General features: G+C 38.5%; 3 protein-coding genes across 3 annotated transcripts in view; 2 read left to right on the top strand and 1 right to left on the bottom strand.

The window, feature by feature from the left end:
* The window catches only part of LOC137252694 (uncharacterized), a 286,535-nt gene extending 279,770 nt beyond the window's left edge, over positions 1-6,765 (top strand). The window contains exon 7 of the mRNA XM_067788741.1: positions 1,928-6,765. Within this exon, the coding sequence (XP_067644842.1) occupies positions 1,928-1,953 (26 nt within the window). The 3' untranslated portion in view covers positions 1,954-6,765. The remainder of the gene's footprint in view (positions 1-1,927) is intronic.
* On the bottom strand, positions 6,503-13,397 carry LOC137252692 (ATP-dependent RNA helicase p62-like). Its single transcript, XM_067788738.1, has 3 exons — positions 13,004-13,397; positions 11,016-11,791; positions 6,503-8,330 (listed from the first exon to the last, which is right to left on the bottom strand). The coding sequence occupies exons 1-3, from the start codon at positions 13,203-13,205 to the stop codon at positions 7,479-7,481; spliced, it is 1,830 nt and encodes a 609-aa protein (XP_067644839.1). The 5' UTR covers positions 13,206-13,397; the 3' UTR covers positions 6,503-7,478.
* A 7,834-nt stretch (positions 13,398-21,231) lies between these two features.
* IntS10 (integrator complex subunit 10) overlaps positions 21,232-27,161 on the top strand; it is a 59,809-nt gene continuing 53,879 nt past the window's right edge. The window contains exons 1-4 of the mRNA XM_067788735.1: positions 21,232-21,453; positions 21,683-21,829; positions 21,907-21,974; positions 23,242-23,494. Coding sequence (XP_067644836.1) covers positions 21,445-21,453; positions 21,683-21,829; positions 21,907-21,974; positions 23,242-23,494 — 477 coding nt within the window. The 5' untranslated portion in view covers positions 21,232-21,444. The remainder of the gene's footprint in view (positions 21,454-21,682; positions 21,830-21,906; positions 21,975-23,241; positions 23,495-27,161) is intronic.

Genomic DNA, 27,161 nt, shown 5'->3' with positions numbered 1-27,161 from the left:
TTCCGTCTGACTCTGCCCACCCCCCCCCCCCCCCTCTTCACTTTTACCTAATCCTTTTATTCACTTCTCCCTCCGTCTTTTTCGCTTCATCTATCTCCATCTACGTCTCATTCTATCCCTTTCTCAATCTCCTTCTCGTTCTCCCTTTTCTCTTCTCTCAATTTCTTCTCATTCTTCTGCATCACTTATAGCCTCTCCCAGAGGTGGTATGTATTTTATTCCAGTCCCAGTCCCACTCCGAGTCTCAGTCCCAGCCCTAGTCCTAACCCCGGTCCCAGTCCGTCTCTGGATAATATATTATTCTGTACTAAAGCACTCATCAACAGCTTTCATTTGATATGCATATTGTATAAACACTGTCTAGGCATTCACTGGCCCACGTTTGGGTCTATATCTCGAGACCCTGTACGTCGATCGCAACCTATGTAGTAACCACCGCGTGAGGTTTACGCAACTTGTGTGAAACTTTGAACAAAATCGACCGACGCATCTCTTCAAACACCGGCGACCAACTAACTCACATTTTAGCCTTTCTTTTTATATATATAAATTTTTATTCTTCGCCCTTCACTATAATATTAAAACGAAATGCAGATTTTCGTTTCTTTTGAAATTCGGCTTAAAAATTGCACATGGAACAACTAAAGACTCTCCTGGATTAAAAAAAAATGGCATCATACCTCTAAATCGCGGGCCCCTCAGAAACCCCGGGCCCGGGGCTAATCCCCTCCCCCCACCTTCTCGGCGGGACTGGTGATGTGCTATACTTGATATCATTCGCTATAATATTTTTTATTTATAAGGATGTTGTTTAATTAAACACCAAGCAATTACACGGAAGTATATCCGCACCACCTGAAAATGTGAGTACCGGTGCGTATACGTAACATTTTATTATTACGTGTAAACAAATAAAAAAAATTGCAATAAAATAATATTGCGACTATAAACTGAGATATAACCTATCCTATATTTCAAGCTAGATCGAACTACATACTGGGTGCAAAACAAATTCAAATCGGTTCAGTAGTTTAGGAGTCCATCGGGAACAAACATAGTGACACGTGATTTTTATATATTAAGATGTATGTACATACGTTATTCGTTTTTGCTGTATATCAAAAAGGAATATTATTTAGCCAATTCTAAAGGTCTCCTATTGTCGTTGTTGATAAGGACACTTCCAAACGTTTTGGGAAGTGTTATGTTGTTGTTGTTGTAGCGATATGGACACTCCCCGAAGGCTTTGGGGAGTGTTATCGAGTTGATGGCCCTCTGCCGGATGCGTTCGGTACTAAGCCCGACCATCTCGGGAACGATTTGTTATGACCACAAGCGACCTTCTAGGTCATACCGCCCAACCACCTCCTAAATCCATGAGGAGTTCGGGGTCGCCAAAGCCTCGGCTGTTAATGAAACAGGGTTCGCCACAGATAGATGAGGTTAACAATTGGGTTTGGAGAAGCTATATATTGTGCTGGCAACCTACCCAACCCCTGGAATCTATTTGGTATTTTAGTCGCCTCTTACGACAGGCATATCCACCGCGGGTATCTTCTAACCCCCTAACCCGCTGGGTTATCGATGTTGCTGGTCCTTTGCCGGATGCAGATCTGGTTCTTTTAGGTTACAAAGCACCATTAAGGTACTAGCCCGACCATCTCGGGAACGATTAACATGACCATATTAAGCCTCCTAGGCCATCTCGACCGCACCCACTAGTTCCTTGAGGAACTTGGCGTCGCCAGAGCCACTCCGGCTAAATATGTGTATGATACAATCATATTTGTAATAGGTTCACAATTGAGTTTGCGGAAGTTTTGAAGCTATAAAGCTTTGTATTGCGCTTATCAACCCCTTGAATACTGCCCTTTCAATTATCCTTATAATACATCCTTTTAATTTAATCTTTCTTTCTTTTTTGCAGTTCAACGCCGAGCAAAACAAGCCTAGTAGACAATCGAAAGCGGAAAGAATACAAATATGACGACATTGTGGGCGATAAACAAATGGCACACAATTTTTAAATTTAAATAAATTAAATTTATAATTAAATATTAATACTTAAAAAAATATATATATATACATATATACATACATATATATATATATTTATACATATCGCACACTAAATCAAAAACAGTCACAACTCAAAAAATCTTAAATGTTCAGGAGGCAAAAAACTTTTTTTAAAAACATTTTTGCGATATAATATTCAAATTGAGTTCCCCAGTAAAGGTAATCTTAGAAAATGATTTGGCTTAAGATATTTTAGTTCTGTGCCGTTATTTATACAATAAAATGTAATTTAGACTTGTGACTCTTTAGTTGAAATTTTTTCGTGAACTGGTGTGTATTATGTCAAATTGTGACTCTTTAGATATTCTTCAGATGAGCTACATGTATTTGTTTCGGAAGGACGAAACTCAAAATCGCCATATATAATTGAGCTGCTGTCAGACATATGACTAATCGAGCATCTGTATCTGTATTAAATATTTTCACAGCGCTTTAATAATGTTCGATATTTGGGATATTAAATATTTCCTCACGATTTTCTGTTGAATATTCTTACATCTTCCTACATCTCTCTGCGTTTGACATTTTTATAGTATTGGAATAATGTTCAATATTTGAATTTTTAAACTTCATATATGTAATACTCCTATATTGCTAATAGAAAATGCTCGCAATATGTTTTGAATTCGAAATCAAAACAAGACAGCCTATAAAATTTTTGTGATTGTAGCAGCATAAGTGTGACAAGAAAAAATTTAAATTTAGGTACATTCTATTATTGAATGCAAAAACAAAAACATTTAAACAGCAATATATCGGCACTCTGATGCTTGGGAATGTACCTAGACTTTTGTAACAATATAGGAGTATTACATACATATATGAAAACTTTAAACAATAAATTATTAAATAAAAAATGTCAATTGTTAAAATAATACATTCAAAATACTCACCTTTTCTAATGGTATAAATATTACAAGGTAACACCGATGAGAGCCGAAATGACGTTTAAAAAAATGTTTAAATTCTCACTGCTCTCACAGTTTTATTTTTTTATTTTGGTGTTGTTTTCATAACAAAAATATAACAAACTGTAATATATTTGGTAATTCTATACGACAGCATGACACTCTTAATACACGTCCAAAAATATCAAGAGGGGTATCAAAAGACGCGTTTTGGATCCAGGATCATGAATCCGAAAGCGGAGGAAAACAATTTTGAGTTTGTCAAGAGAAGAAATTTTGAAAATTTTCATGTGGTTGTTGTAATTTTGATGATTTTGTGGTACCCACAAAAAAATTTTGGACATAAGTGTTTTGCGCGGATATAGTTTTGGTCTCCAAAACGGTGTTAGACCCACACAAGGTAATTTTTTGTAAGCGCGGCCAAAGGTCGCCAATGCAGAAAGGTGTTCTGCGCAAAAATACTATGGATCCTACCCTCGATTTCGGAGCACTCCGGGGTAATTTTTTCGGTTTTTCGTTTCTATCTTATGAACGATCTAATAAAATTTTTATATTCCGCCTGCGGATTGTTGTTGTCGAGGTCAATACGAGTCTTTTGACACCTCTCTCGGTATTTTTGAACGCGTATTACAAGTGTCATGCTGTCGTATAGAATTACCATATATTCCTGCGTTCTAACATTAATATTATATTTTATTCAAAACCGATTTTTTTATTGCTGGAAATAACCAGAAATCCAGAAACCAGATAAGAAATCTCAACGGTCAACCGCATTCCAGAATTTTCAATTCAAGAATTGTATTGTGGTTTCCCGCAAAAGGAAGAAAGCCACGATCCTCCTCTGAGGAATCTTCTTCAACAAATTGTTTAGAAATGTATCATCGTCTGCATGACGAGAAGAAAAACCCGACTTACCGCCAAGGTGTACGGAAGAGATACATATCTACTAATAATAACAATTTGGTGTATATATCTGAGGAGATTAAGGTCTAGCTTTCCATTCAATTCGAAGGCTACTTATCGTGTTTTCGTTTTTCTACGAACTGGCTCACCTAAATACATGTTTTGTGCCGACCCAAAAATTTATATGCTAATTCGGACGAGCTTTTGGTGCCAAGGTAATGCCGAGGGACAATCAATACCATTTATACAAATTTTCTTAAATATTTTTGATGGATAGGCCAACACACTAGCTTTACACCAGGGCGGCAGACTTTGACCGTTCAGCCGGAAAATGCAGCCTCCACGAACAATCATACTCCAACTAGACGATGATGTTTAGCTAAGCTGCGAAGAGCTACAGCCTTTCTGCTGACGTGGGCAAGTTATGGGAAGATCTCCACTGGGTTCGGAGAAGCTGGTGGGGGAAGACTTTGATCTCTCTTGGTGCCCCCTATTGGCGCCAGTTATCGCGAAACAGGGTGAGCTGGAGTGACTTGTTACGCAACGACCAGCATCTCCTAAACGGTTAAGCGCCAATTAAAAAATGTATCTTCCAATCGCGAGGAAAAGGACCAAAACAAACCAAAGAATATCTCCAAGATAATTTTTTTCCGCAGTAGCGAGGACACTTGGGACTGGTGATCTCTTATAAAGTGAAGTTTCAGCATATTTAGGGGTTAAAGTGAAGAAGGATGAATGAAGAATCAGTAGGCGTGGTCTCCAACATTCGTTCCTATTTCCCTTTGCAAAAATAGCACGTGTTGAGGCATCCATTATATTGTTAACACATTTTTTTGCCATATACATAAAAACCGATTTCAAAACTTTTCGAAATATTTTTTCACTTATTTCATAAATAAAATTTAAGAGTGATTTTAAAATTTTTTTAAAAATCAAAAAACCATTATGGCCGCCATGAAGAGTATCCAGCCAGCATTTTTTTGAAAATTTTGATCAATAAATATTTAAATATCATACCCCAAGATGATTAAAAACGTTCAAATTTAAAAGCATTTTCTGTTCGAAAATTAATGTATCGTCGGGAGAAAAATGTACCATAAATGTGATTATTCTTGAATAATCATTTATGATTCATATTTCGAAACGCTTTTTATTCATAATTGATATCATTGTAAAATTGAACTTTAATAGTTTTAGAGCAATATTTGACTGCTGATTTTCTGATCATATTCGTGAACATATTTCAATCGTTTTGGTTGAGATTTTTCAACCATTTCTGAATGCGATTATGATTCATTTATTCTTCATATCTAATTCAAAATAAGATACTACATAGTAATCTTATTTCATCAGGGGAAGAAAGCATGCGGAAGTGAACTATTTGAACCACAGGTCACTCGCAAACAAACTTGACCGATATACACCTGCGACTACAACATCCAGCATCAGCTATGATCGTCAATATCTTAAAATACGATACGGTACGGGATGTTGAATCCGTATCCAGGTACGTCAAGAGCGTTTCACTTACCTGGTCAAATAGCTTACAACTTTTGTATCGTCCAACTATTTTGTATTTTCTGGGAAGCCGAAGGTGGAGAAATGGTTGGGGAAATCTTCGGGCATAAGCAGCATTTGCATTACATTGTCTTGAAGGATGTCTTAATGATAAAAATTTTATATACATACATATTTTTTCTGAACTTCATGATTGAAAAAATATGTGTATGTGAGAAAAAGAGATTTTTAATGAAAGGTAAAATTTTAACAAGTATAAAATTCATTATTCAGTCAACAAATATAGTCAGAAAAGATTCAGAAAGCTGAATTAAAAGTTATTATAAATTTTTGATCACCTAAAGTAAACACATTTGAGTCAAATATGATTCCAAAATGTGATTGAAAAACTATATTCAGTTTTTGATCATCAAAGGTGAGCATATTTGATTATTCTTTTTGTTGGCTTTTATGAAATATTAAAATTTAATCATCAAAGGACTTCAAAAATGATTCCAAAAATTGATCGAAAAATGCTTTTCAGTTTTTGCTCATCAAAAGTATTCATATTTGATGATATCTTTTGTTCAATTGTATGATAACTCATTATTTAGTCAGAAAGAGTAATCAAATTGTATTTATTTGTAGGGAAATTCAAAATTGTATCATCTAAATGCTGAGTGGGTAAATGGTTTTACCTGGTAATATTCATACCATGCCTTTTCTATTAAAAAATCGCACTTCTGAATGAAACCAAAATTTTTTTTACTTTTTTTTTTTTCAAAAAAAGCGTTGCAAATCAAAATAATACTTTTTACATCTGAATGAAAACTTTTTACAATTTTTCCACGATCGCGTCACAAGTCAAAATAATACTGTTTAAGAGCAAAAAAAATACTCTGTTCATGCGACGCAAGTAACATAAAAACGGGGATAGCGATATTTTTCCAGTTAAGGCGGAATGTGATTGGCAAGAATTTTTTGCAGTCGTTAGAGATGTGTTCTGTCAACTGATTTATGAGAAAAAAGCGATTTTGAAAAATTTTGAGTTATGACTGTTTTTGATTTAGTGTGCGATATATTAAAGCTCTAAGTCCCACATGCAGAACGGTAAATTATTTTTTGAGCTCAAAGTTACTTTAAAAAATTGTCAATTATGTATGAGTTTAACCTCTCATGACAGGTTTACTCTGAGTTAAAAAGTTAACTTGTCGTTCTGCAAGAGCGCGTGTGAAATAAAAGTGTATCAACAAAAATCCAAAAGCGTGTAACAAAAGAAAGCTCAAATATGCATGTATGATCTACAATAACACACAACAAAAAGGGAAAAAATCATATAAAACTAACTTTTTTGAAATAAAGATATATTAAAACTTTATTTGTTCAAAATCTTCTGTCTTTATAATTGTGTTAATATAAGTAGCTTTATTTGCATTCATTCATTCATTTTATACAATAAATACGAAGTGATTTTCTATATAATAATGAAGTTATATTGGTTTTCTGTTTTTTTTTTTTCTGATATTTTTTTAATGCATTGCCAATTGTTGCATAATAACTCTATGCAGACAGGAAAATGAAATCTAATGACTTTTGCAAAATAAAAATTAAATTCGAGATTTAAAATCACTTAAGACATAAGTTATCATGAAAAGACTTAAAATGCTTTTCTGAATCCATTTTCGTCTAATGCGTAGCAACAAACACGTCTGCTATGATTATATATTATATTTTGCCGAACTGAAACATGAATGCAATCAAATCAATATCGTTTTGAAAATTCGGTAAATTTTCCAATATGCGCGTAAAGTAGATTGTTAAGTATTTTGCTTTCATTTAGTGCATGGTCTTTGGAATTTTAATATTATAAAGAATATTCAATGTCAACGCATTAACTCAAAATCGGGAAAAATGCACATTCATGCAAAAGAGCGATATTGTTGTTGTTTTAAGGACTATAGATAATATTGTATTGCAGCTTCAGTGTTGTTTGGCAAATTCATAAACGAATTTAATGAAAATTCAAATTTAATTGTATTACTTTAAAACTACTGAATTTGTAGTTCACAAACGTTACTTAATATATGTGATCTAACGTCGAGGATTAAAATTACGTGGGCGCGAACCGCCAGCAGATAGGCCCCCATTTGAAAAACCGCCACCACCGCCACTATTGCTGCCGTATCCACCACGACCACCTCCGCCGCTATTGCTCCCAAAACCACCACGAAAGCCATTACCAAAGCCAGAACTAGGATTACCGCCGCCCATACCCCCAGCTGATTTGAATGCATTGCGTCCACCGCCACCGCCAGCTCCACCACCGCGTCTATTTCCACCACCACCACCACCACCACCACTGCCTCGGCTACCACGACTACGTCCCCCACCACCTGTGCCACCATTACGTGCTAAATTTTCTAATTCTGGATTTACATTTTGGTTGGCCTCTCTTAATATATCGATCAATGCACCTGCACACTTAGAATTTTTGCGTGTGAAAAAAGCATATGATGTACCAGTGGAATGTTTACGACCGGTACGACCAATTCGATGTATATAATCTTCGGAAGATTGTGGAAAATCAAAATTGATTACATATTTAATACCATCTACATCCAAACCACGTGCAGCAACATCCGTAGCCACTAATATATTTGCACGTCCGCTACGAAACTCGTTTAATACATTATCGCGATCAATTTGTGATTTATCACCATGTATGGAGCCAACACGTACACCGAAGCCATTAATGAAACGTGATAATTCATCTACTTTCTTTTTTGTGGCTACAAATATGATAATTTTACCAGGGCTATGTGATTGATCATAGATGTGAGAGAGTAAATCCTTTAATTTAGCGCCTTTATCGTGTTCATTACAAACATCAACATATTGGCGAATATTGTGATTTGCAGATAACTCCAAAGATCCAATGTTGACCTATATACATAGATATATTAAAATTTTTTAAAAATGTTGGATAAGGTCATATAAAAGTAATTAATGTACAGACAAGTGCTACATCGATCAAGGTTGTTGTTGTTGTAGCAGTGCTTTGCCCCACCCACTAGATCGATGGTCATCAATATCTTATAACGGGGGGATTCAAGGGGTTGATAAGCGCAATGCAAAGCTTTATAGCTGAAAAGCTTCCGCAATCCAATTGTCAACCTCATCTGCGCGAGGAGAATCTTGTTACATTATAGTACATACGGAGATGACTTCTACAATTCCTGGGAGGCGGGACTGTGCAATCAGATGTCTGTTTGGATGCCCAGGTTTCTGGGTATTGAGCAGACTGTTTGTTTGTTTGACTGTTTGTTCAGCATTTCATTTATGAGAAGTGATCTCGCATCAATGTGTAGATGATATTCTGGAGACATAATACATTCCTTGGCAGCTCTGACCGCGGTATTTTGACTGGCTCCCAGAGTAATCCAGTGATTCTCGTATTTGTTTTAGCATTAAGAGGCTTATTCGGGAAGCCAAAGTGTTACCGACTGTTTAGCTGCAGGTAATTATAGCGCGAAGTCTATAAATTGTTGTTGTAACGATAAGGACACTCCCCGAAGACCTTGGGGAGTGATAGCGATGTTGATGCAGATCCGGTACGTTCCGGTACCAAGCCGGACCATCTCAGGAACGACGCCTCCCAAGGTGATTGATGACAATTTGTGATCGGTCGCACCTATTGGATGGGGCGAAGAACTGCTACAACAACAACAACATCTAAGGAGCGATTTGTTATGACCACATGCGACCTTCTGAGCCATCCCGCCCCCCACCCCCTAGATCCAGTAGGAGTTCGGGGTCGCCATAACCTCGGCTGTTAATGAAACAGAATTCGCTACGGATAGGTGAGGCTGACAAATGGGTTTGGAGAAGCTGTATATTCCGCTGGAAAAATGAAAGGGTTGCGCTACACAACCCCTTGAATCTGATATTTTAGTCGTCTCTTACGACAGGCATACCTACCGCGGGTATATTCTCACCCCTAACCCGCTGGGGGAATCATTCCCCTTCGTTAAATGCTATTATTATAGTCACAGCTTATTATTATTATTATTATTATTAGCTTCTTTATTTGGCCGTAGCTATTTAAAACTTTCAGGTACATTTTAGTAGGTAATCTTAGCAATAGCTAATTGTCTCATTGTGAGCTATAATGTTCTCTAATATGATATATTAACAGTCTTTTGAATACATTAATATTTCTTTCGTTTTTTATATTGCTTGACAATTCATTAACAAGTTTTAGGCCTTTATACATTAAAACATTTTGTGCCTTATTGGATTTATAAAATTTAATTCTAAAATCATTCTTGTTCCTTAAGCCGTAGGGTTGCACATCTCCTACATATGTTATTTGGCTCGTTAAGTACTTTGGTAGTAGGTGATATTTCATTTTAAACACAAAAAGAAGTACGTTCATAATTGTTCTTTGATTGATATTTAACCATTTCAGAGTTTCTAACATATATGTGATTGGTGTCAGCCTATAACATAATAGTATGCACCGCATCCCTTTGTTTTGTAGTTTTTGCAGCCTGTTTTTCATCTGTATGGATCCAGGAATAAAATGGTCGAACAGTATTCAAAATGTGTGCTTATCGCAGAGAAAGGAACGCAATGTGCCTTGGAACCCCTTTTACGAAACTATAAGTTCAGCCTCAATACTGCAAAAGCCTTACCTCAAATTGTACAGCTTGGCATACACACTAGTCTTGCAATCTTCAAGGGCAATCTTCTGTTTCATGTGCTGTAGAGTATTTGAGCCTTAATCTCACCAAATACGCTAGGATATCTGTCGGCGAGTTTTGTGTCTAGGAACACAGTCTCTTTTAACAAAATAGCCCCGTAATGATCTGATGCAATTTTCCCGTCTAACCTGAGGAATGTATTGCCGTAAAACCGAATAAGACACTCTGTTGTGTTGCAAAATAATCACGTACGCTGCGCTAGTAGAATCTTACGAGTAAATTTTAAACCCTTAACGCCCAAAAAGATAGCGCGTTGACGACTTGCACGCCACTAACTTTTGTGGCTTTATAAGGATGGAAATACTTATCCGGTCATGGATTGTGCTGCCCTATACGCTGTTGTTAACTGTGTAGCTTAACAGCTCGGCGCAGCATTAAAAGACAACCCAGGTTTTTCTGCGCGGATGGTTCATGCCTAGGGGTACACAATGGAGAAAAACCTTTAATGACACCACTTTTGCACAAAATTTATCGAACCAGATGTGTCCGCTGAGATATTATTTTTCCAACAGATGTATGTACCGGGAATGGCAACTGATGGGCTAAAAAGGGTTATACTACAGTGTTTTTGGTATTGCTTATTTCTGTGCGTTCAGTCTGCTGCTATTTTGTTGTGATACTAAATTGCCTCCACGAACGCAGAATGTGCGTGGGCTTACAAAACCATCCATAAGCTTTTAGCGGCGTGGAAAGTTCCAACCTTTCTTCCTAATTTCAAAATAAGCTAAGCTTTTATAAATTAGGATTCCGATACGAATCTGATTACAGTTAGAACTATGAACCTCAGAAACGAATCTGTATCCTATTTCCGCGGCTGGGAAAATGGCACAAGGTTTCAAAATTAAAACGAAAAACGCTCACATACCTGTATATATGAACCGAGAAAATCTTCAGCCAATTGTCGCACCTCCTTTGGCCATGTCGCACTAAACATTAAAATTTGTCTATCCGGACGTATTTGTCCAAGTATTTTACGTATTTGCGGTTCAAATCCCATATCAAGCATACGGTCGGCCTCATCCAATACTAAGTAGGTACAACGGCGTAAATTTGTAACGCCGGTAGTTAAAAAGTCTAGCAATCGGCCGGGAGTTGCAATAACTATTTCGACGCCTCGCTCTAAGTCGTTTGCTTGTTTGCCCTTAGGTGTTCCGCCAAAAATGCATGTATTACGAACGTAAACGCTTGATCCAAAGTCATTTGCGACTGTCTGAATTTGTTGTGCCAATTCTCGTGTAGGTGCCAATACCAATGCTATGGGTCCATCGCCACGTTCCAATGGTGGCTGATTAGTAATGTGAACAATAGCTGGTAAAATAAAAGCGAGTGTTTTTCCAGATCCTGTTTTAGCGATACCGACGAGATTGGATCCGCTCATTGCGATTGGCCAAGATTGTGCCTGTATAGGTGTGGGTTCTGTATAACGTTGACGTCGGATTTCGTTGAGGCAATAATCTGGGAAGCATGCCTCGTCGAAGTATTGTATGGGATTGGGTGCCTGACCACGTACTGTTATTTGGTGTGCTGCCCGGTAACGTTCTACTTCTTGAGGCGGCCGATTGCGAGTTTTTGGGTGCTCTTGGTAGAAGTTTTTCTGGAAAGGCGGAAGGCGTGCGTCGGACCAATTTATGCTGTGCAGTCCTGGATGCAAGAACACATGATATATTAAATTTTAATCCATCTCTTAACACATATTGACCTAAGCTTACAAAAATTTAAAAAGACGTTGCATTTTTTTAATTTTGAATTTGTGTCTTCCAAATGAAAATTTTTTAAACCTACTACTTGAATTTAGAAGCAAAAACTACTAAATATAATTTTTGTGTCTTTTGAGTCGATGGTATATTATTACACTAACAGCATCCGTGCCATCATTTCTAGCGCGCAAGTAACTTATTGAATATATTTCTGAAGGTAAAAGTCTAGTTGAGAGGTCGACTGCTAATACGCGTCAAAAAATATCGAGAGAGGTGTCAAAATACGCGTATTAATCTCGAGAACAACAATACGAAGGCGGAAAAGAAAATTTTTATCTCTGTCCGGAGATATTTGCAGTTGAAATTGGCGATTTTCATGTGGTTGTTGTTGTGGTGTACCCACAAAAAAAATTGTGAACATAAGTGTTTTGTGCGGATATAGTTTTGGTCTCCAAACCGGTGTCGGACCCACCCAGGGTAATTTTTAATAAGCGCGGCCGAAGGCCGCCAACTCAGAAAGGTGTTCTGCGCAAAAATACTATGGATCCCACCCCCGGTTTCGGAGGTATCCGCGGGTCTTTTTTCGGTTTTTCGTTAATATCTTTTGAACGAGTTAAAATTTTTATTTTCCGCCTTCGGATTTAATACTGATAACAAAATCCAGAAAGCTACATGTGAGGCAAAAAAAGATACCTTCGCCAATGTCTTGCTGAGTTTCAAGAAATCTGATTCTTTATTTAAATTCTTACTTACTTCATGGGGGCTTAATCGTTTAAACTGTTATGGCCGTCCAGCAAGGCAAGATCCTTCTTTGGGTTTATTTGGACGGCCGATGCAGTAATGTGATCTGAGAAAAATTTCTGTGGATCCGTCCCCAGTTTCGGAGCGGTCCAGAGTAACTTTTAGGTTTTTCGACAATATGTTTTGAACGCCTGAAAATTTGTTTCACGTTTGAAACCCCTCCCCATATTTTGGAACGCGTGTGAATAGTCGACCACTGTTCTATGCTTTTACCGAAGTGAGTTAAAATCGCCTTAATAACTTCAAAACGTATCGAATAAGTTACTGCTTGGCAACAGACGATACAGTTTTCAGAAAGTTGCTGGTAGGGATTATACATTTTCACCTTTCCATTTTCTGTATATGTGCAACTTACCGGTAAAATCATTATTATTGCGAGTACCAACACCACCACCCCCGCGACGTCCTCTATCTTCATAACGCTTCTCTACACGTCCATGGCGTACACCATTGTCGCGTCCTCTTCCACCACCTCCTCTACCGCGCCAACCTTCACGCATATTTCCACCGCCTCCACGACCGTGATCTCGGCGATTCCCAATTCGTGGTTGAGGCATTTCAAATTGCAACTTCTTGTTCTATTTTTAAAAAGGCTTTAATAAGCTTTACGCAGCTATTTACTGAGAAGTAAACACTTATGCTTAAATTATTTTATTAACAAATCCAAGCTCTCCAAGCTATTTTTGTCTAAATCTTCTGGATAAATAGGAAAACGTCACGGAAAAAGTATTTTGACATTTTTGAGAAAGCGTTCGGAAAGTACATAAATGACATCAGGAGCAGTGTACCCAAATGAACAGAATCCACAAATTCACGGTATTCGGTTTTTATTTGGCAATTAGGTGTGAAAGAGTTTGACATTTGCGTCGTTTTGGCGCTGGCGGTACTTCGAAAGAAGGCTCATTGGAAGTTTTTCTGCCACAATGAACGCAAAAGAAGGCTCAAATTTTCATGGTAAAATTTTCCATTGGTGCTTCACGCTTAGGGATTAAACATAAGGTAATAGTCTAGTTGAGGGGTCCACTGCTAATACGAGTCCAAAAATATCGAGATGGGTTACAAACGACTTGTCTTGACATCAGTATTAATATCTCCGGACAGAGATAAAATTTTTCTTTTCCGCCTTCGGATAATTGTTGTCCTGGTTAATTCGCGTCTTTTGGCACCTCTCGATATTTTTGGTAGCGTATTAGCAGTCGACCCCTCAACTAGACTTTTACCAAACATAAATATGAGTTGGTTCCATAACTTCCGAAGGCTTCTCAATCAAATTTCATTAAACAAATTTATACTATAGTCGGAATCGTTAATGATGCATTAATGGAACATTGCCATTTTTATTTGTTCAAATTTTTACATTTAGTGAATAACCAATTTTATAGTACGAAAGAAAATATTTTTGTAAAATTAATTGAAAATAGCAGGCATGCTTAACGAACGAAACGATATCATTTCGTTACGATAATCAACGTTAATAAACGAAACGAAGTCACTTCGTTTCGTTTATTAACGTTAAGATCGTCAAATTAACGTTAATTTGGCGTTCTTAACGTTAATAAACGAAACGAAATGACTTCGTTTCGTTTATTAACGTTGATTATCGTAACGAAATGATATCGTTTCGTTCGTTAAGCATGCCTGGAAAATAGAAATTGGAAGGCTATACCTTTCAAATATACTACTGCGACTGTATTCAGTAAGGTGAGGTGCACACGATGATACGCGTCATAGACGCTGCAGGTGATATTCGTACGCTTTGATGCCGAACACATGTATTTGAATGGAGAGCTGCATACGAGGTGTCAGCTGCATGAAAGCGACAAAGCTTGAAATTTTCGTGTAGATAAGCGTACAGCAATGTTGGTCGCTGAGCGTACGTACCATGGTTCAATTATGTACGATGTACCTTGTATCGTTCCGCCATGTAGGAGTGTGTTCTTTTTCTTTTGGGATTTGCTCAACATGGCGTCGGATAGTGATGGATCGATATTGGTGATTGTATCGCTGTGAATGAAAAATCGCCAATAGCGATAGCTATTGTATTTGTATTTATTAGGCAATTCATCGCAGCACAACAATTTGACAAAAATTATTTTACAGTGCTAGTCGGTAAAAGGCATAAAATAGGAACAATCTAATCTTGAAACTTAAAGCTAATGACTATGGCTAAGAAAAGGTTACAACAAATAATATATTTAATAAATAGTAAATAGATAAATAAAGGAATGATAGAGTACATTTGCTTAGAAGGAATCAGTATTTTAATTGTCTAGGTTATTATAGAAACTTGTTAATTCTTTATTGAAGAGCAGAGCATTGCTTATAAGCCTAAGTCTAGAAGGGAGCGAGTTCCAAAGACGTATGGAATTAATGAAGAACTGGCGATCAGATATTAGCATACGATGTCTGAAGTGGGTAAGGAGAACAGATCTAGACGACTGGAGAAAATTTAGCCTCCGATACAGATAGTCAGGTTCCTTCATATATATTAATTTATGTAGCGTGGTGAGCGTTTTAAGTTTAATAAGGTTAACGAAAGAAATGTTTAGCAATCTGTAAGCATGTTGAGAGACGTGGTCAAGTCTTTTCAACCCATAGACGTATCTAGCAATGTTGTTATACACAACATTAAGTTTCCTATTACATACATAGTCACAATTGGAGTAAACCTCACATCCATAAAGGAGCGTAGGTATTAAGTACGCTTTTGCTATTAGTAGACGAATATGTAACGGAGTAAAATATTGTGTAAGCCAGAGTGTACGAAGCATCCCATACACTTTTCCCACTGTGCGGAAGATGTGATCTTTCCATGTCAGGGTTTTGTTAAAAACTATACCTAGATTTTTTGCCGTGTCAACGTATTCTATAATAGTGTTGTCTAAAATTAAATTTTCCATTCCACTTTTATCTAGTGACCTTCTATGAATGACTATACATTTCGACTTCTTAGGGTTAAGGCATAAGCCGTTCATAGAAGCCCACGTACCAATTTGACACAAATCGTAATTTAAGTTATTAATACATGAACTGGTACGATCACTAGGACAGCACATATACAATTGTACGTCGTCAGCATAAATGTGAATATTACAATACTTGAGAACACCAGGCAAATCTAATCTAATATATATTATAAATGGCAAAGTTTGGATGTTTGCATGTTTGGATGTTTAGATGTTTGGATGTTTGGATGTTTGGATGTTTGTCCAGACGTTTGTCTTTGTGACTCAATCACGCAAGAACGGCTGGACGGATTTGTATGAAATTTGGCATGCATATAGCCAATAATCTAGAAGGATCTACTAGCTATATATTTTTCAAAAGGGGCGTGGTCTCCGCCCCCTAGGAACAGTTATACTTTAATTATTATATTTTTTTGTCTTTGCGACTGAATCACGCCAGAACGGCTTCACGGATTTTGATGAAATTTGGGACAGAGATAATAGGCTACTGGCGAAATTTTTTTCGAACATGGAAAGGGGGAAGGGGGTCCCACGACCCCTTCGAATAATTATTTTTTAACAATTTTTACACATTATAATTTTACGTATACTGACCTCCACCAATATTACAAACTCAATGGGTGAAATAAGTCGAGGGCTTACAAAGTGAGCAGTGATACACCCCCCCCCTTTCCCCTCTCGTGCAAAATCTATAAATTGTTATAACTCAATGTAAATTTTGTCCTAAAATCAATAATTTTTGGTATCTGGCTCATACAGATCGAGATCTAAACAATTTTGGAAAAACGATCAGTGGTACTCTCCTCCTCCCGCCATCCGCCCTCCTTCAATTGCTTTTATTAGCACGCTTTTATTAGCTTTACCTGTATGTTTCTTTGTAACTCTTCATTCGCTCCAACGCGCCTGTTGCCTTATTAACATGGTTTTATAATTATCTTCACCCTATTTGTAATCCCGTTTGGGTCATCTCGTGACCCTTCAGGGATCATTTCTGGATGGTTTTCGGGATCCGTCCGCGATCCCGCCGGGGTCATTTCTGGACTTTTTCGGGACTATTCCGGGATTATTTTGGGACCCTTCCGGGATCATTTGTGTATAGTTTTCGGGATCCGTCCAGGATTCCGTCGGGATTATTTTGGGACATTTTCGGGACTATTCCGGGATCATTTCGGGACTATTTCGCGATCATTTGGGGACCCTTCCGGCATCATTTCTGGACGGTTTTCGGGATCCGTCCGGGATCCCGTCGGGGTCATTTCGGAACATTTTCTCGACTAAGACGGGATCATTTGGGGAGCCTTTCGGCATCATTTCTGGATGGTTTTCGGGATCCGTCCGGGTCCCGTCGGGGTCATTTCTGGACTTTTTCTCGACTGATACGGGATCATTTGAGGACCCTTTCGTCACCATTTCTGGATGGTTTTCGGGTTCCGTCCGGATCCCGTCAGGGTCATTTCGGGGCCCTTTCTCGACTAATACGGGATCATTTGGGGACCCTTTCGGCAACATTTCTAAATGGTTTTCGGGATCCGTCCGGGATCCCGTCGGGGTCATTTCGGGACTTTTTCTCGACTAATACGGGATCATTTGGGGACCTTTTCGGCATCATTTCTGTGTGGTTTTCGGGATCCGTTCGGGATCCCTTCAGGGTCATTTTGGGACGTTTTCTCGACTAATACGGGTTCCTTTGAGGTACCTTGCGGCATCATTTCTAGATGGTTTTCGGGATCCATCAGGGATCCCGTCGGGGTCATTTCTGGACTTTTTCTCGACTAATACGGGATCATTTGGGGTAGCTTCCGGCATCATTGCTAGATGGTTTTAGGGATCCGTCCGGGATCCCGTCTTGGTCATTTCGGGACTTTTTCTCGACTTATACGGGATCATTTGGGGACCCTTTCGGCATCATTTCTCGATGGTTTTCGGGATCCGTCCGGAACCCGTCGGGGTCATTTCGGGACTTTTTCTCGACTAATACGGGATCATTTGGGGACGCTTTTGGCATCATTTCTGGATGGTTTTCGGGATCCGTCCGGGATCCCGTCGGGGTCATTTCGGGACTATTTCGGGATCATTTGGGGTACCTTCCGGCATCATTTCTAGATGGTTTTCGGGATCCGTCCGGGATCCCGTCGGGGTCATTTCGGGACTTTTTCTCGACTAATACGGGATCATTTGCGGACGCTTTCGGCATCATTTCTGGATGGCTTTCGGGATCCGTCCGGGATCCCGTCTTGGTCATTTCGGGACTTTTTCTCGACTTATACGGGATCATTTGGGGACCTTTACGGCATCATTTCTGTATGGTTTTCGGGATCCGTTCGGGATCCCTTCAGGGTAATTTTGGGACTTTTTCTCTACTAATACGGGTTCATTTGAGGTACCTTCCGGCATCATTGCTAGATGGTTTTCGGGATCCGTCCAGGATCCAATCAGGGTCATTTCGGGACTATTTTGGGATCATTTGGGTTACCTTCCGGCACCATTTCTATATGATTTTGAGGATCCGTCCGGGATCCCGTCGGGGTTATTTCGGGACTTTTTCTCGACTAATACGGGATGATTTGGGGACCTTTTCGGCATTATTTCTAGAATCAGGAATCCCGTCGGGGTCATTTCGGGACTTTTTCGGGACTAATACGGGATAATTAGGGCAGCCTTTCGGCATCATTTCTGGATGGTTTTCGGGATCCGTACGGGATCCTGCCAGGGTAATTTCGGGACTATTTCGGGATCATTTGGGGTACCTTCCTGCATCATTTCTATATGATTTTGAGGATCCGTCCGGCATCCCGTCGGGGTTATTTCGGGACTTTTTATCGACTGGTATCGGATCATTAGGGGACCCTTCCGGCATTTCTGGATGGTTTTCGGGATCCGTCCGGGATCTCTTCCGGGTTATTTCGGAACTTTTTTGGGACTATTTGGGGATCATTTGGGGTATTTTCCGGCATCATTTCTGTATGGTATTCGGGATCATTTGGGGTCCCTTCCGGCATAATTTCTGGATGGTTTTCGGTCATTTCGGGACTATTAGGGGATCTTTTGAGAACATTCCGGCATCATTTCTGGATAGTTTTTGGGATCCGTGAGGGATCCCGTCGGGGTAATTTCTGGACTTTTCAGATATTGTTTCGGGATTATTTTGGGTTTCCAAGATCATTTCTGGATGGATTTCGAGATCTGTCCGGGATCCCGTCAGGGTCATTTAGGAGTCCGTTCGAGATCCCGTCAGGGTCATTTCGGGACTATTAGGGGATCATTTGAGGACCTTTCCGGCATCATTTCTGGATAGTTTTCGGAATCCGTCTGGGATCCCGTCGGGGTCATTTCATGACTTTTTCGGGACTAATACGGGATCATTTTGGGACCCTTCCGGAATCATTTCTGTATGGTTTTCGCGATCCGTCGTGGATCCCCTGAGGACCCTTCCTGGATATTTTCTGGATGGTTTTTGAGAACCGTCCGGGAGCCCGTCAGGGTGATTTCGGAACTTTTTCGGGACTATTTCGGGATCATTTTGGTACCCTTCAAGCATCATTTCTTTGTGGTTTTCTGGTTAAGTCTAGAATCGTGTCGTTGTCATTTCGGGTTTTTTGGGACTATTCCGGGAACTTTTGGAGACCCTTCCGTGGCATTTCTAAATGGTTTTCGGGATCTGTCCGCGATAGCGTCGGGGTAATTTCGTGGATTTTTCTGGATAATTTCGGGATCATTTGGGGATCCTGTCAGGTTATCAGCTCATTTAGTTCTTTTTTTACTCAATTACAAAAATAAAATGTATTGGACAGAAACATCTTTTTAAACAGATAACTTGATAAGCAGGCTAACGTGAATATCCCATATATTTAATTTTCTCCTTGCGGACGGGGCCGCGGGTAAAGGCTAGTCGTTTATATACAAAACAAATAACAGGGGACCAAGGATTGAGCCTTGTGGGACTCCTCTTAAAACACTGACGAAGTCAGACTTTCTGCTACCAACACTTACTGCCTGAGTTCGGTCGGCCAAATACGATCTGATTAGGGCTGTTGCACAGTTGGAGAAATTAAATAGGTTGTCCAGCTTCTTGCAGAGAACGGTGTGGTCGACCGAGTCAAACGCTTTTGAATGGTCGAGAAGAGTCAGGAAAGCAGTAAAATTTTTGTCAACTTGTTCTCGAATATCCTCTATCACCGATAGGAGCGCCGTTTTAAAGCTACGATTTGACCTGAATCCAGACTGGGAATCTGTGAGAAGGTTATTATTCTACACATAAGTATTTATCTGGCAGTGCAAAATTCGTTCGACGACCTTGGAAAGGAAAGGCAGAATAGCTATAGGCCTATACTCCTTGTTTTGCTTGGGGATTGGGATTACCTTAGCAACTTTCCAACATCTGGGAAATACACAGGACGTCAGCACAGAGTTAACCAAGTAGGTTAAGTGAGGAAGGATTTTAGGAAGAATTATTTTTAAAAATTTCGGACATATACCATCGAACCCCATAGCATTAGACTTTACTGAAAGAATGGCTTGAACGACATCACAATCATCGACACTAGCAAACTCAAGAGGACCAAAATCAACATTAGCGCGAATACAATAATTATCAGCACATATATTGTCAGTTGAGATTGGCAGATTTACAAAATTTATATTTATCTCATTAATGTCTACATCAGGGAGGACAGAAATATCACATTTGGATTTTCCGATACCAATATGTTTAATCGACTTCCAGGTTTCCTTCGAACTCAAAGCAGCACTAAACTTGTTATTATAAAATTTCTGCTTAGCTGACCTAATGGCTTTGTTTGCAGCGATCCTAGCTGTTTTGAAGCAGTTGTGAGCCTCCAGGGTTTTGTATCTTTTCCATCGTGAGTAAGCAAGGTTACGCTGGTGAATTAAGTGTTTTAGATTGGCACTAAACCAATGCTATCCAAATATATCAGTGTTTGGCGAATTTCCTTCAGCATGAGTTTCTAATACTAATAGTGATAACGGCGATGCAATCACAAATAGTGAAATATCGTTCATCCCTACTAGCTATCCAAATATATTGCTTGAAACACAATACCGAGCGACGACGATACACGCCGCGTCGGGCGATGACATTGGCGAAATTGACGCTGTTTATTCATAGTGGCCATTATTTAGAAATAAAGATGAAAACAATTATAACTTTTTTAATTCTCTGCTTTAGCACTTGACTGCTAAAACACGCCCAAAATGTTAAGAAATTAACAAAATAAAACAAAAATGTTAAGAAATTAAATTAAAAATTATATGTAAAGAAAAAAAATGTGACATACCCACAAACATAAATAGAAATTCCATGTACTTTGTTTTTGTAAATTCGATGGACAAATGTCAAAATCGTACTGCGCCGGAAGTTGAAGTATCAAGTCAAATAAAAAAAGTTTATAATCAGCTGTCCCATGCTGCCACCTTGTATCGTCTCGCCATGCATAGATGAACCATTTAGTGGTGGGTAATGACACTATTTTTTGAGTGTTAACACAGTAGCACAGGCACACTTTGTAGTGTTAACACATTGTGTTGACTCAATTGTGTTATAACTGATTATCGAAAGTCGATATGTGTTGGCACAATATCAGAGCACAGTACTGTGTTACTTACCTCTACCGCCACGTTTGACGCCATTTAGAAAAGTAAATCATGGCAACATTTATCTTCTTTCGTACTCCCATGTTTAGTGAATCTACGTTATATAACCACAACTTTTGTTTAAATAGAACATTTTCAACTTAGAGTATGCATTTTGTGCCCACATCTTTTAAACGTAATACACAGGCAAGATTACTAGTACAAACAACACACAAGCACAATGGACTATGTATGTATGAATGTGCACTTACGATCTGAGTGTCATTTTCTGTGCTATAGAAACAGCTTTGTGCCATCGAGTGTGCCACTGTGTTATAAATTAATCGATGTGTGCTTGTGCGTGCCGCACATTACTGAGTGTTAACACAATAACACAGCACAGTGCTGTGTTACTCAGCCTTAGAACCATTTGTCCTTTTGTCACTTTTAAACAAATAGTCATATTTTATTAAAAATAGATTCTAAATAACATTATGGCTACATTAATTGCTGATGAGCAGTATTTGGTGTCTCAGGCGCAAAAACTGAGAAATAATGATGTAGCGTCGGCAAAAGCGTGGTTAATAACCGCCAAAACTTTGTTTCCAAATAGCTTCGATATACTGGTAAGTACAGTACCCAGAAGATAACTGCTAAGGCTATATATGTACATATTTAAAAAGGAGCTGGACATTTATTACAGTTCGAAGCATACAAATTGGAAAAAGAGGCTAACAACTTTGAAGAGGCGGCAAAATGTTTTAGTAATATGTAGGTATTAAATTAAAATTTTCTAAGTTTACTGCTACTAATACTTTATTGCTCGCAATACTTCCCCCATGTTAGTCAGTTTGCGTACCGGAACAATTTGAGGGGGGAGGGTAAAAGTCTAGAACAGGGGTCGACTGCTAGTACGCGTCCAAAAATATCGAGAGAGGTGTCAAAAGGTGCATATTGATTTTGACAACAATAATCCGAAAGCGGAAAATTGTAGATATTTGCAGTTGAAGTTGGCATTTTTTATGTGGTTGTTGTAATATAGTTGTGCACTGAAAATTTTTTTTTTATTTACTTTATTAAAGTAAAGACAGATACAAACCAGTCGATTACTCAAGGCAACACAGCAACTATTCGAAGTCCAAAAGTGTCAGAAGACACCTAAATCGGTCCCCCAGCGGGTTAGGGGGTCAGAATATACCCGCGGTAGGTATGCCTGTCGTAAGAGGCGACTAAAATACCAGATTCAAGGGCTGTGTAGCGCAACCCTTCAGGTTGCCAGCGCAATATATAGCTTCTCCAAACCCAATTGTCAACCTCACCTATCCGCGGCGAATCCTGTTTCACTAACAGACGAGGCTCTGACGACCCTCAACTCCTCATAGAACTTGGGGAGGGAGCGATGGCCAGAAGGCTTAATGTGGCCATATAAATCGTTCCCGAGATGGTCGGGCTAGCACCTTAATGGTGCTGTGTTACCGGATCTGTATCCTTCGGGGAGTGTCTTTATCATGGCAGACCTGTCCAAAAACGTGCTCAGAACTCCAACAGACATCTGATTGAAGAGACCTCAACTCCCAGGAGCTTAAGGAGTTATCTCCTTCAACAAAAGAATTCCGCCGATCGAACAAAAGAAGCATAAAAAGGCCCCACAAAGGTAAAGAGTCGGCGAATTACTATGGAAATATATGCCCGGCGAACCCGGTTCTAAATTACAAATAGCCGAATTTCGTAGTAATGGAAAGCAATCTCTCTAGGGAAACGCTCTGACTTAACTTCGATCCTGATACTGTAATAGGCTAAACAAACTCTTACTTATCCAGAACCAATGCCGACATATCCACTATATGCATGTCCCGCTTGTAACGTGTGCCCCTAAAGACACCAACCATCTCCTCGATTGCAATGTGAAACGTGGTGAGTGATCACATTTATTGGATAGCAAAAGCGGTATATTAAAGTTGGCTGGGGATATCAATCTACCATTTAATTTCAAAAACTTTTAAACTAATTAATACTTAATTTTCATGTTTCTTTTCAGCGCATTGACTTTCCAAAATCAAAATGTTGAACTTTGGAACGAAGTGAATGAGCTTACGAACGCACTACGTGCTCCTGAAAATGAAATTACGCCGGCTCAAGAGTTTTATGTGAAAATGTTCCAGCATGTATCGTATGATGTTCAACACAAAATTTTACTGCTTACAGTTAATAATACAGAAAATAGTATACACCAATGTAAACTATTGCTATTAATTTTAAAACGATTTCCACAAGCGGCTATAACACATTCTGTAAGTCAAGAGTTATTTATTTGTATTTTCCACTTAAAACAATACAAAATGAATGATACAAATCATGGTACAAATATTACAAGGTAAAACCAGTGAGAGCCGAAATGACGTTTAAAAAAATATTAAAATTCTCACTGCTCTCACATTTTAATTTTTTTATTTTGGTTTTATCTTCATAACAGAAATATAACAAACTGTAATATATTTGGTAATTCTATACGACAGCATGACACTCTTAATACACGTCCAAAAATATTAAGAGGGGTATCAAAAGATGCGTTTTGGATCCAGGATCGCGAATCCGAAAGCGGATGTAATAAATTTGGTGCAGTGTTATAAAGCCATAGGCAATAAAGCCATATGGCCATATATCTCAATGAAACGAGAAATTAAACCATATGGCTTTATTGCATACACCCAAGTGCAATATCACCATAATCTTTGAGGGACCAAAGTGGAAATAACGCCATAATGAGCTGATATTACCTTATAACTCTTATGTTTATTGTTATGTTAGCCGATCCAACACCGGCTGCGCCATGCACAGTAATTCTGCGTAGAACACCTTTCTGCATAGGCGGCCTTCGGCCGCGCTTATAAAAAATAACCCTGGGCTACGCCATGCCAAGTCCGGGTGTGTGGTATAACAGAAAGGGAAAGGCAAATACTGTTTGATCCATGCAAACATTTCAAACTTTGTCAACCATGTTACCAACAACTAAAAGAAAGTGCTGAGAAAAAAGGAACACAAGCATTGTGCCCAATTTGTCGTGCCATTATCAAGAATGCCACATTTATATATTGTTAATTATTAAAACTGAACTAAACTTTATAAATTGCAAATAAAAGAAATCTTATAAATATTAATAATTAAAAAAAAAATTAATGTGAAATAACACCATAATGGCTTAATATCTTTTGAATGATCTACAATTTTTATTTTCCGCCTTCGGATTATTGTTGTCGAGTTCAATACGGGTCTTTTGATACCTCTCGGTATTTTTGGACGCGTATTACCAGTGTCATGCTGTCGTATAGAATCACCATATTTTTGCGTTCTAACATTAATATTATGATATTTTATCCAAAACCGAATTTTTTATTGGTGGAAATAACTTTTTTTTTGGTGGGAAACAGATCTCAACGGTCAACCGCATTCCAGAACTTTCAATTCAAGAATTGTTTTGAGGTTTCCCGCAAAAAGAAGCTTCAGGCAACGATCCTCTTCTGAGGAATTTTCTTCACAACTTGTTTAGAAATTTATCTGCGTCTGCGCGACGAGAAAAAAACCCGACTTACCGCCAAGGTGTACGGAAGAGATACATATCCACTAATAATAACAATTTAGTGTGATATATATCTGAGGAGATAAAGGTCTAACTTTCCATCCAATTCGAAGGCTACGTATCGTATATTCGTTTTTCTACGAACTGGCTCACCTAAATACATGTTTTGTGCCGACCCAAAAATGTATCTGCTAAGGCGAACGAACTTTTGGGGCCAAGGTAATGCCGAGGGACAATCAATACCATTTATACAAATTTTCTTAAATATTTTTGATGGATAGGCCAACACACTAGCTTTTTCACCGTTCAGCCGGTAAATTCAGCCTTCACGAACTCCAACTGGACGATGATGTTTAGCTAAGCTGCGAAGAGCTACAGCGTTTTTGCTTTCGTGGGCAAGTTATGGGAAGATCTCCACTGGGTTCGGAGAAGCAGGTGGGGGAAGACTTTGATCTGACTTTGGTTATCGCGAAACAGGGTTAGCTGGAGTGAAAAATGTATCTTCCAACCGCGAGTAAAAGGACCAAAACAAACCAAGGAATACCTCCAAGATCATTTTTTCCGCAGTGGCGAGGACACTTGAGACTGCTGATCTCTTATAAAGTGAAGTTTGAGCATATTTAAGGGTTAAAGACATGTCAACCAAGTGAAGAAGGATGAATGAAAAATCAATAGGGGTGGTCCCCAACATTCGCTTCTTAATTAAGGCCTTTCCTTTTGTCCCTTTGCAAAAATAGGTCGTGTTGAGGCATCCATTATATTGCTAACTCATTTTTGCCATATACATAAAAACCGATTTCAAAACATTTCGAAATGAAAAATTGCCAAAGCAAAAATTTTTTTCGTTTTACTTTGGTTTGGAATTTCCACAAAGTTTAAGAGAGTGATTTAAATTTTTTTTTTTAAAATCAAAAAACCATTATGGGCGCCAAGAAGAGTAATTGGTTTTACATGGTAATATTTTTCTCATGCTTAAAATTAAAACCATGGTATAAATATTATCAGGTAAAACCATTCACAACAAACAAATTTTAAAATCACTTTCTTGACCTTTGTGAAAATGCCAAACCAAAGTAAACACAAAAAAAATTGTTGGTTTGACATTTTCATTTTTTTTAATACCAAAAAAAAAAATAAAATGCTTATGAAATAAGTGAAAAAACATTTCGAAATGTTTTGAAATCGGTTTTTATGTATATGGCAAAAAAATGAGTTACCAATATAATGGATGCCTCAACACGTGCTATTTTTGCAAAGGGGCAAAAGAAAAGGCCTTACTTCTTAACCTCTTCTAATTAAGAAGCGAATGTTGGAGACCACCCCTATTGATTTTTCATTCATCCTCCTTCACTTGGTTTATACGTCTAACCCTTAAATATGCTGAAACTTCACTTTATAAGAGATCACCAGTCTCAAGTGTCCTTGCTACTGCGGAAAAAAATGACCTTGGAGATATTCTTTAGTTTGTTTTGGTCCTTTTCCTCGCGGTTGGAAGATACATTTTTTAATTGGCGCTTAACCGTTTAGGAGATGCTGGTCGTTGCGTAACAAGTCACTCCAGCTAACCTTGTTTCGCGATAACTGACGCCAACAGGGAGCTCAAAGTCAAGAGAGATCAAAGTCATCCCCCACCTGCTTCTCCGAACCCAGTGGAGATCTTCCCATAACTTGCCCACGCCAGCAAAAACGCTGTAGCTCTTTGCAACTTAGCTATACATCATCGTCCAGTTGAAGTATGATAGTTCGTGGAAGCGGCATTTACCGGCTGAACGATCAAAGTCTGCTGCCGTGGTGTAGAACTAGTGTGTTGGCCTATCCATCAAAAATATTTAAGAAAATTTGTATAAATGGTATTGATTGTCCTTCGGCATTACCTTGGCACCAAAAGTTCGTCCGAATTAGCAGATACATTTTTGGGTCGGCACAAAACATATACTTAGGTGAGCCACTTCGTAGAAAATCGAATGCACGATACGTAGCCTTCGAATTAGATGGAAAGCTAGACCTTAATCTCTTCAGATATATACACCAAATTGTTATTATTATATCAATATGATATGATATGATTCTCTTCCGTACACGTTGGCGGTAAGTCGGGTTTTTCTTCTCGTCGCGCTGACGCAGATAAATTTCTAAACAATTTGTGAAGAAAATTCTTCAGAAGAGGATCGTGGCCTGAAGCTTCTTTTTGCGGGAAACCACAATACAATTCTTGAATTGAAAATTCTGGAATGCGGTTGACCGTTGAGATTTCTTATTTTCTGGTTATATCCACGAATAAAAAATTCGGTTTTGGATAAAATATCATAATATAATTGTTAGAACGCAAAATTATATGGTAAGAGAGGTGTCAAAAGACTTGTATTGACCTCAACAATAAT

Source organism: Eurosta solidaginis, chromosome 5, assembly GCF_040869045.1.
Source record: "Eurosta solidaginis isolate ZX-2024a chromosome 5, ASM4086904v1, whole genome shotgun sequence".
NCBI classification, from domain to species: domain Eukaryota; kingdom Metazoa; phylum Arthropoda; class Insecta; order Diptera; family Tephritidae; genus Eurosta; species Eurosta solidaginis.
The sequence above is the reverse complement of the archived record's forward strand: the minus strand, read 5'-3'. Positions and strand labels throughout refer to the sequence as shown.